The sequence below is a fragment of the Diuraphis noxia genome, unplaced genomic scaffold (genome assembly GCF_037042655.1).
Source record: "Diuraphis noxia isolate RWA-SAM2 unplaced genomic scaffold, SU_Dnox_SAM2 contig0003, whole genome shotgun sequence".
Lineage (NCBI taxonomy): Eukaryota > Metazoa > Arthropoda > Insecta > Hemiptera > Aphididae > Diuraphis > Diuraphis noxia.
The window spans coordinates 54,593,985-54,605,988 of record NW_028301713.1 but is presented as its reverse complement, the minus strand read 5'-3'; the positions used below and the strand labels follow the sequence as shown (position 1 = coordinate 54,605,988).

At 27.9% G+C, this 12,004-nt stretch overlaps 1 protein-coding gene across 2 annotated transcripts in view; it reads right to left on the bottom strand.

Annotated features, from left to right (window-relative positions):
• Positions 1-12,004, bottom strand: part of ChT (choline transporter) — a 17,250-nt gene extending 5,246 nt beyond the window's left edge. The window contains exons 1-8 of one of the 2 annotated variants that reach the window (XM_015509991.2): positions 11,906-12,004; positions 11,788-11,836; positions 2,644-3,144; positions 2,366-2,528; positions 1,914-2,021; positions 832-987; positions 544-692; positions 92-368 (exon numbers count right to left, since the gene is read on the bottom strand). In XM_015509991.2, the coding sequence (XP_015365477.1) occupies positions 92-368; positions 544-692; positions 832-987; positions 1,914-2,021; positions 2,366-2,525 (850 nt within the window). In that variant the 5' untranslated portion in view covers positions 2,526-2,528; positions 2,644-3,144; positions 11,788-11,836; positions 11,906-12,004. Of the gene's footprint in view, positions 1-91; positions 369-543; positions 693-831; positions 988-1,913; positions 2,022-2,365; positions 2,529-2,643; positions 3,145-11,787 lie in introns of both variants that reach the window. The other variant, XM_015509990.2, reaches the window with a different exon arrangement.

The window sequence follows — 12,004 nt, the reverse complement described above, 5'->3', positions numbered from 1 at the left end:
CCTTTGAGCTGAGCCTGGTCTATACTGACATTACTTAAATGTTAAATGTTTACTGAATTATATATACAATGTACGTGTATTTTCTACACACCTGTAGCCCTTGCTACCATTCCAATAATGACCGGTGGTATTGCCATGATGAAACATCCAAAAGCAGCGACAAACGAGAGTATCTGAGCTTGTGCAGCAGATTTACTGGATAACACCCGCTGGAAATAGACCTGCCATGGAATTCCACCGAATACCAACAGCAATGCGTAATCTACATAGCTTAAGAAATCCTTTCCCTGGATCTCACCGATCAAATCCAAACCAGGCTGGTTAAAGTCTACCTTTTTGTTATACCATGCAAACGGCACGCTCAACCACTATGTTAATAATAATAAATAATAATAGTTATTAGTTAGAAATATTATATGCGAGTAATATTTCAGTTTATTTATTTTATAACTGTACAAACCGAAGACCAATGAAACAAGAATAGGTGAGAATGATGGAGTAAGAAAATTAAAAATATTAGTATATCGAAATTATGTGTCATACCAGTCCTATGAATATGGCAAACAGTTGAATGACATCTGTATAAGCGACGCTAGCTAATCCTCCGAAAATGGTGTAGAAAACTGCAATGCAACAGCTCAAAATAACGCTGGTAGCCTGGTCCAGTTCGATGATCACACTTAACGTAGCCCCTGTGTAATATCATATTGCACATTATATTATTTTTAAGGAGATTGATGAGACAATATCAGTAAAACACATAAATACACCTATACAATCCTACATTTTTAATAATATTTTAATATAATTTATTATTATTAGTATACGTACCCAAAGCGGACAATATTCCAGCGGACCAAAACACTTCACCACATAGAGCTGGTAAAAATAGAAGTCCTCCCATGCGTTCACCAAAACAATCTTGAAGTGGATCTAACATGGTGACATACCCTTGTCTGCGCATCGGATCGGCGAAAAATATTCCACCTAATTTTTTTGTTTATAACATATTTCATAATTAATTTAATAATCAACACACTCACACTATTTTACAAAATGTTTGCATTCAATTAACGTGTTTTACCAGACTTTTACAATGTATGTAATAAAATGGGTAAGTACTAAAATTATTGTTTTTTTTTTGCTTCGAATTAAATAAATACCTATAGGCTATAATATATCAGCTATGCATAATACCCACATAAAAAATAAATTTCTACGATTATTCTAAAAACTTTGAGATCATTTATGATAAATAACTTAACAATTTTATCTAATTATTTATTTTTTTGTTTTTTTTTTTTAAATGTATTCTCAAATGATATAATTTTAAAGTATGTGTCACAAAAACACGACCATAACTAATTAGAGTGAACAACCAAAGAACAGTAATTTCTTTTTTAAAACTATAATATAGGTTATAACTTATAAGTTAAAGCATTGATATACATACTAGGGAGTCAATCATTATAAATGCTTATTATAAATGGGTAGCATAAAAACGAATTATATGATAGGTACTATAAGAAGAGAAAGATTTAAGGTTGTTCTTATGTGCACCAGATGTGCAGTAGTACAGAGCCCCGTGCATATTTAAAGGCACTGTGGCATGATGAAAAAAATTAATCATCTAGTCCATATAGTTCGTGAATATAACTAATGATACAGATTTCATTTATAGGCTTGAAATCGGACTGTCTCTAGGTTCAAAAGTATCTAACACCAATATTAAATAGGCCAAGCAAAAACATTTTGCACATAGCCCTGATATTCACCAAGCCAGCCTCAGCCCTGACTATAAGATACATTATAATTTATACTTAACATAATTTCGTGGACAAGCAGCATTTAAAATATAATGATTATTGCTAAAGCACATCATTAAAATATTGCGCCAAATGTGTATCACTTACCGAAGACCAAACTTAGAGCATATCCGAACGGAGCTTGACACCATAGCAGACCTGACGTGTAAATCGCTTCAGCCGTCCCATTAATATACCCACCGCCGACCCAGGTTGCTAAAACGTAAAAATTATGCAAATAACACACGTTAAATCGTTGTATAAATCACACGTATAAATAATAAATATACACTGTACATGTTTTATTATTTTTTTCACTAATCTAAAAACTCTGCATTTTTAATATATTAAATTATACAGGTATGTATCATTATAAAACATTTTTTAACTGGTAAGCATATTTGAACCATAGTGTGCGGGTGTAGAATAGCAGAAACATTTAAATCGTATAAAGCCCAGACATATTATGATTATATTTCGATTAAAAAACGTCCTGTACGGTAAGTAAATTTTATATTATTCAGATATCATGATTATAATATAGCGAGCAAACGCCTTACCTGTCATCGTAAATATGCCAACGAAAAGTCCAATGTTTCTACCCGCCAACATTACTTCTTCTTCCGAGTTCCCGGTGTGTTTCTTCTTGCCGGCCCATAGCCCGACCGACAGGATCAAGCAATAGAAGAAAACTATAGATATGACGCCCACGACGTTCATCGTCTGCAATGGTTATTAGACGAGGGTAAAACAATCATGAAATTGTATGCATTTGCTTGTACGTGATTTTATTACAACGTAAAAGAAGCACGTCAGTTTAAACTCGATTAACACTCACGGATGGTTTTTCGGACGAGTGGTTTTCTTTGTAATTAAATTCTCCTCCGATCGACTGTCCTCGTTTTCGTATTTAAGTACTCTCTCTGGATTAACTTCACTAACACATTTCCGGTAACAATATCACCAACGAATTGCTTTTGTTAGATTTTTTTTTTCAGCACAACAAAAATATATCAATAAAATGTATATAACAAAGTTTAATTAAACAAATATAGGATATGTATATCGAAATACTTTTTGTTAACAGATTAATAAAGGTAACTCTTATGAAACAGAAAACATGGCTCGTAGTTACAAAAATAAAAATAAGTTTAAGCCGATTTTGGTTCTCTATAGGGTTTTAGTGCAGTTGGCTCAAAACCACAGCGGACAACAATCGCCCCAACGCAATGACGTTTTCTGCGATGGACTATTGCGTGTTTTGAACCCTAAGCTGCACATCAGTCCGATTTTTTGGTTCGATCTTGGACAGGAACATTTAAAATAGATCCAAACACCCCTAAACATAAAAATAAAAAACATATATATTATATTATAATATATGTATGTACTTATTAATTTTTGAGTTATCTTAAAATAATTATGTGATTCCGTCGAATATTAGCCTATAATATTCAATATAAATGTATGCAATTTAGTTTCCCTCACTAAAAGTGTGAATAGTAAAAATTTAATAAAAAAAAATATATTAGTGATTTGATGGTATATATTCATTAAAATATTAACAAACAATCCTAATTCTATTTTACGTAGTTGCAATGTTTTGTTTAATTCAATACAATATGAAGAATATAATTTTATTATTTATTTACGTATAAAATCATTCGTAGTGACCGAGTTTTCTTCGTATTCACATGCACACATGAATAATATACATATATAAAAAAAGCATCACAACAAGTTAACAGCATTCGCATTATTTATTTACCAGATGAAACAAATTTATTTTTTATCAGCAAAGACGTTAAAAAAATATATAAAATGTACTACGCTACATAAAAAAGGGTGCTAATGTAATGACTGAATTATATAATTCTTATCGGACATAATTTTCCTTTATTACGATTATTGTGTAGTTTTATTTGCCTAATTGTAATGCAAATTTAACACGATACATGCCCTGACCAACGTAGGTATATCAAATGTAACAGTACGTATAGTGTGAATGTGCAAAAATACCTATGTTAATTTTTTTTTTTAATGTAGTTATATGCAATAATTATTGTTTGCTGGATGATATACGTAAAAAAAGATTTCTGATTGCACGTACGTATAATATTATTAAATTATGTAGGTAAGTAAGAGCATGCCAATAAATTGCATATACCTATTATTTATTTCTATTAGTAAAAATATTAAGCTTATAAACTTTTGATTACATAACATTAAAATTGGAAGACAGTCAAAACATACTGCTTAAGTCAATCTGTGTAGACTGTAGATAAATTAAAATAAACCCAAGCTTATATTATATTTACTTAATATAATATCTATATACTCAATCTTATTTCACGATATACCTACCTATTCTGGTATATTTATTTTTATGGTCAGTAAAAAAAATTTTTAATATTAATTAGAACATAAGTTATTGCACAAGTCAGTTCTTTCTGTTACACTCTGTATAATATAAATTAATATATATATATGCATTTTTTTTTTTGAAACCATAACACTATTGGTGCCGATTTACCATAATATTTTTTGGGTAAAAAAGTGGTATTTCTTTGTTCCACCTAATATGAAATACAAACGTATGTCTTTTGTCTAAATATTATTGTACTCTCTGAGGACATAACTGTCAATCAACGTATACTAGGTACTAATAATAAAAATAAGTTGTCACTTTAAAAAGAAAAATTAAAATTAAAGTAAAATGTATTGTAACGGTTTATTAACTGTCACCTAGTGAAAATCACAAATCTTTAGTTAAAATCCCAAATGTAATAGTGGGGTAGTCAGTCTATGGACTGAATGTGGATACTAAAATATACATATATTATAATATATTATCATAAATCGAATGATGAACAAAATGCTGTGACGTGAGATTACAAAACAAATAAACTAAGTCGACATCGTCCCAGAAACGGCGCCGAACATGTCGTATCACAACCAGGGAATTTGGACGGAAATTGATGACAGTATTAGAACTTAGAACAATTATTTATATGCCTAAATTAGGAAAAAAACCAACAACAATCCTAATTACAGTTATTGTACTGAAGGTTAAGCCCTGTGCGTCTACCGACCAATAGAGTCTGCAAACAAATAATATAATACTATGGACTTAATTAATTTTGTTTTTCATGGTTTTCAATTTTCATTTATTGTTCAACTAATCTTGTTTGCAATTCTTATACAATGTCGACCAGGAAAAATGGTAAAAAGTAGAATTTTACACGATTGCGCTATATTGCATAGTTCTAGGTAGTATTGTATATAGTATATTAGTATATACGGTATATGTAGTATATTGTGATAAACAATTCCCATCCAATTATTTTTCCTTTTTTTTTTTTTTTTGAACTGAAAAAAAGATAAATTTATATATACTGAACATCTTTTCCTTCTTTTTCTGGCTTTATCTACTCTACAAGAGTTTTCCCCGCCATCACAACTTCACGCATTATTATAATTATTATTATTATTTTCTGTAAGAAAAATTTATTAGAAATTCTTTAATTTAATTTAATTTTAATGCTTATAATTATTAAAATTATGTACTTTTTTAACTACAAAACTATTAATATATTTTAAGAATTTTGACGAAATTATAAAATTTTAACTTTAAAATCTTAAAATATTTGTCCTTGACTGTTTATATTAGATATACACCAACTTTATATGTGATTTAAAAATCGATGGTCAAATATTGTCACTAATGGGGACGTTTCATGTTTTCAGGTGATTCGTGGAAATTTGTTGCATAGTTTCATAAGAAACCTACTCATGAATTTTAAAAAGTGGTTACCTAACTAAATTAAAGAAAACTCAATAAATTATAAAAAAAATTATCAATAAATAAGATTAAGAACAGTATATCGTGATATTTATTTAGAAATCCATTTTTGTATAAACACTGGATTAGTTTTAGTGAGGTTTTAACCCAACGCCACTAATGGTATTGGCCGGTGTTGTTGTTTAAATTTAAATTAATTCGATAACAGCGTGCCATCTACTAGCTTCTGCCAGATAATTTTTATATCGATAACGTAGATACGTGAAAAACTGGTCGTCAACGCTGCTCAGTTTTCTAGTTAGATAGCAACAACATAGCGTTGCCATTTACTATTTACAATATTGATGTGGATGAGGCTAAATTCCATCAAGTTACCTTTTAGAAAACTTATTGAGGCCTGAAGGGGATCAGCCCTCAACCGCCAACCCTATCCTATCAAACATGAGGGTATGACTAGTTACGTCACTAAATATGAGAAATGATCGGAATAAAAGTTTTTGAACTAACACTTAAGTGGTTTAAATGTTTGATATAAAAATGTATATAATATGAAATATACACTAAAAATTAAAGTATAAAATGCTAGAAAAAAGACATATATGATATGTATATATTATGTACATATACAATGTATCTGATACATGAAATTTTGTATTTAGTTTTTGAAAATGAATCTCTGAGAATTTCCCCAAAATAATGCATTTTGTTTTAAAACTCGGGCCCAAGATATGAGTATTAGAAATTTAGTTGAGCAGAGTGCACTATGTTGATTCATTATGTATTGTATTGTATTTATCCGACTAATGTCAACCAAGGTGATCATAATAAATGTTGTAAAAAATTTTTCAAAAATAGTAATGTTATACCAGGTGGATTATTTTTTACCAGTCCCGGGGATATAAATACATAATATATCAGCCTACTGATATCACACTACCCCTACTTTTATGTCAATAATAATATTATTATGTGCAAGCGTACATTAACTTTTAACTTTTACAAACTATGCACATAATTTATCAATCATCATTTCAAACAATATTTCAACATGGTTAGTAGAGGAGTTTATATGAAATAATGTTAGACTTCTAAAACTTTTACAAAGGAATTATTAGGATCAGAGCGTGTAAAAATTCCTAAAGAGGATCAACTAAAGTTACTAAAGAAAACTACAAGTTATTTGATGTGTTACCAGTTGAGACGTTGAGAATATATTTAAGAAAATAACTATTTTATATAAGATAAAAAATTATCGCTGCAACTCGTTTGCGCACATTCAAAATTTTTACCTGAAAATCAATAACGAACGAAATCTGTCGTTTACCTGAAAACGGATCACTCGTTTGCGCACAACGACATATTTACACACATGTATAGGTGTATTGCTACAAATTTCAATACAAACTATCAAATATTTGATAGTAATTTTATCTTATAACCGATAGTGTAGATTATATCATTTTAAATTTTTCGTACCTAACTACTTTTAGTATACAATTATACAATTTCAGTATTTATGATTCAGTATAATATCGGTTAGGTTAATATTTGGTTCAAAAACGAGTTATTATACTAGGGATTTTCGTCACATATATAGCCAAAATATATGTGCACAAATGAGTTGTAGTCAAAATTATGAATCTTTTATGATATATACATTTTTTTTTCTACGGAAAAGATGAAGGAGAAAAGGAAACATAGAACTTTGATAACATCAATTATTCTAAAAAATCTTTAAGTCAACAATTTTTAGATTAACTGTAAAATAGAATACAGTATGTAATTTGAATAGCATTCATACCGATTGTAACTACTTTCTTATAAATTATTTTATTTTAATGTGAGTTTTGATTTTTTTTCATATATAATAGCTAGATACCTATCAAAACTGTTATTATATATTTAAATATGTACATTGTATATCTCTATCTCCAACAAGGTAGATATTTTATTAAAATCATTTTTATACCATATTTATCATGTCAAACTATTTTATATTATTACAATAAAAATTATAATTATAATTATTTGTATAAATACTAACAATAATAATTATTGTAAACTAAACTCCACTCTAGGTAAGTTTCTTATAACAATAATCGGCATTCATATAGAGTGACTCTCATTTAAATAGCTTCCTATCCCAGACTCTAAAAAATGTATATGATCTGATAAAATGTGCAAGTTATAATGGTGATGTACTAATTAGTTAGAACTAATAATTATTCATATATCACGTTTCAAGAGGACAGCATCATACCCGCATATTATGTTGCTCAGTCTTGCTAACGCAATACAAAAAACTGAAATACTATAACTTTTTCTATTACCTACTACTTCTTATTAATATATTGACAATTATATCTCTTAAATTATGCTTTTTTGATCATTATGTGTTTTAAATTATATAGCTATACAGATATTTAGGTATATAAAAATAATTTCAAAATACATTATGACATCCTATAATATACAACAATATAGTTAGTAATTTGATCATAATGTGTAGTTAATATTTTTAGTAGAAAAAAGAGTAATTGTATTCAATATAAATATCTATATAATATATTATATACTATTCAACTATTTAAAAAACATTTTAAAATAGTTTTTAGATTCCGATACGAGTGAGTAATTTAAAAAAATCGAATAAAAAATTAAACAAATGTTTTGTTGATTATTTAAAGTTTTTAACACTTAGAATGCCTATAAGATTTTCATATAAAATATGCCTTTTGTTGAAGTTTTGCCATAGTGGCAAACATTCACTGATAGGTTTGATAGGTTAGAATATTAAATAGATTGGATCGTAGGAACCATACTTATGACTTATGAAGTTATGAGTGAAGAGGAAAGCCTATTTTCTGAGGAGGTATCTGAGATATACTAACAATACCCAACTAATAGATAAAATATGTTAATGGTTAGGTAGGTCTTTCTTTTATAAAGAACGTATATTTCATATTCAATAATCGGTTAGATTTAGAAATTTTGAATTGTTTTTTTTTTACATAACTATTAAATGATCAACACTGTTCAAATACAAATATTTAATATTAAGATATTTTACCTCTGTACTATACTATACTATCCAAAACTGATTTACATTTTAATTTCAACATAATTTAGGAAACTTGGGTATATAAATATTTCTGAAATATTCCTAGAGATGAAAAATATAACCCATGTATGAACTACGGGTATAATTCAAAATTTACTAATGTTAGCATTTTAATCGACTGGATAGTGTCAGTTCTTTTTTATAAGTTTCTAATTAGGGTTTTGAATGACAATAAGCGGTCAATCAATGTTTATATCGTGGCTACAGTTACTATAGATACTATAATATATTAGGTATAGAGTCGTAGTATATTCCATGTTAATGTATGTTTACGTATACCTAAGCATAAACTGTTGATTTTCTTAAAAGAAAATATTTTATATGGTTACTTTATTACTAGTAATTAAATAAAAACTACCATGTTTAAATTATTAACGTCAATAGCAACCTATTTTTGTTAAAAAAAATAAATATATGCTATTTACTTCAACACAGATTATATATATAAATAAATATATTATGTAACACGATTCTAAAATACAGTTTAAATGTTTGTAAATGAAAAAATATAGGTAGTAATATTTTACGACATTAAATATGCATCAGAATCGATAATGCGGGAACAATATATTTTCAAATAATAACCCTTGTTTTTTAACAAATATGACCCGCATATAAGCGTTATAGTACTATAATAATATAACCGTATATTTAACATCATTACTTCTAATGTACTTTTCAAATGTTAACTAGGTACTTGTATTGTATAATTTGAATTCTATTCTAAGAAAATTGATAGTAATTAAAAACTATGGAACGACAAACTTTTAGATCTTAAGCATTACATGCGCACTCAATTTGTTCATGAATTTATTAATAATGTCATGTTAATTTGTTACAGAATTACTATGAAATACATGAAATGAATGACGAATTACCATTTATCATTATCAATCTTCATTTCATACTATCCCAAAGTATAAAATATATAATACATTTATAAGCATTTACATTTAATGAAACTGTCTTGTCTCTTCAGCATATTTTTATTTTATTCATCATAATTCATAATATAATGGTATTGAACAATTAAACATTTTATGGGTATAACTTCTTGCAACTTATCATCAACTTAATAAAGGAATAATACTCGGAATAATTTGATTAGTGAGGAGACTTAATTTTTTGTCTTGAAATTATAGTTTATAATATATTAATTCTCTCAATTTTGATTTTATTCGAACCATTATTATAATAGGTAGTAACTTCAATTTTTGAATAATTTATAATTATCTGAAACAATTGAATCCAAAACAAATTTAAAGTAGTTTATTAACACTGTTCTAAATATCTTCAATCTTACGAAAATAAATTGACTTAACTACGGTAGATTCAATTTAATTTATCAAAAATTTATATAATGTATTTAATTAAACCAGTAAGTAAATCTCAAAAATATTAAGTTTAAGTACAATGTAAATATTGTAAATAGACATCTATGAAATTAATAACGATTAAGAGGGTATCTATACAATACAATGTTTAATTTTACCTACTGCCAATATAAAAATATTCTTATATATTTTATATAGAATATAATAAATATAGATATTTATATTACAGTAATGGATAAACAATAATATGACGTATATACATATAGACATTTAGTTATTACATATTTTTTTATACTTTCGTAAAGGATTTATTGTTGACATTATAAAATGATTAAATAAATGATAGGTATACATTGTGTTACGATTAATGCTTTTATTTTATAAGATGTACATCAGTCATTATTACAGATTACGTTTGGATTTAAACAATTCAAATTCTGTAACTTCATATCTTTGAAATCAACAACATTGAATAACTAAGGTCATCATTGTTACTCGATATTGTTTTTAATCGTTTTATGATTGGATCGTTTGATGTACATATTTATAAAAAAAAAAATTATCTGTTAATTATGGGCTACTGCATTTCGAATTAAACCAGTTGAAATGTCATTTGTCCATAGTTGTATACAATATACATTATGTTGTTCGTGGTGAGTTTTTTTTATGACGTGTATATAATATTATGACGTGTTCAATGTCAAAAACCAGACCCGGACTAAGGAGAGGGACAGGGGCCCAGCTCTTTCTACAAATTTTTATTTTTAATGCATACATTCAATAAAAATTTCAAAAAATAAAATAAAAATATTCATTCTACAAAAAATTACTAAATATCAAATAAATTTACAAAAAATAATTGTTTAGCTTGTATGTAGCTTAATGTAGACATTTAGTAAATGGTATTACTGCATGTTAAGTTATTAAATTATATTTAATAATAATATAGTAATAAAGAAATATTGATAATTAGTATTAACATATTTAATAATGAATTGATATAACGATATAAGGTGTTTTTTGATATATTCACGTGGGTTAACAATATCTTATGCTATTATCTAACACTTAAAATATATTAATATTTTTACTGCAGTGATGGCTGTGGTACATTTATTTAAATTATTTATATTTGTGTGTAATACAATAATATTAAATATTTTGTTTAGATAAGACAAGTGCATATGATATGTGCATATGTGATGTGATTATCACTGTATTTTCACACTAGACTGTTTTAAATGAGTTTAAAAATTGTATCTTATTAACGATATGTACACGTACAGGTAGAGTAATATAATACTATTATAGATTACTGAAGGGATGATTTTAAGACGTGTAGGTATCTATATAAATGTAAACGCATAGCACCAGACCGTGGTGTCCATTGTCGTACAATGAGTACCTACTTATAGACAAGATATGCCTATAAATAGAACGAAAACCAAAAGTTTTTAAAGGACTTCGGTGTCCAGAATAACCGGCGGAGGTGGCCGTCGAGTTAACTCGATCGGTTAAAGATACATTTTTCAAAAGTGTACCTAGCTGTGTACAATAAGTAAGTAATAATAACAATGTGATAATATAATATGTAGGTACCTACCCATGTCCTATAATAAAATATAAAAGTCACACGCACACGCGCACGTTCGCGTGCACGCACATACATTCACCCACATAAATAACATAAAGAGGATAAAGGTAAATATTGGACTTTAGACTTACCTCTATATTAAGATATGCTTCGAGTGCCGCGCACTTGGTGTTTTTCTCCCTATAAAAAAAAAAAAAATATTTTTTTAATTTTATCACTGTTCGGTCGCCATGCTCACTAATTACTAACGCCACGGAGCTAGACAGACTGGTACGGCGGTCCCGACAACGGCCGAACTCGTCACATATTGATCGGCCGCGTCGCAGGGTCCGTCGGAGGGCCGAGTGC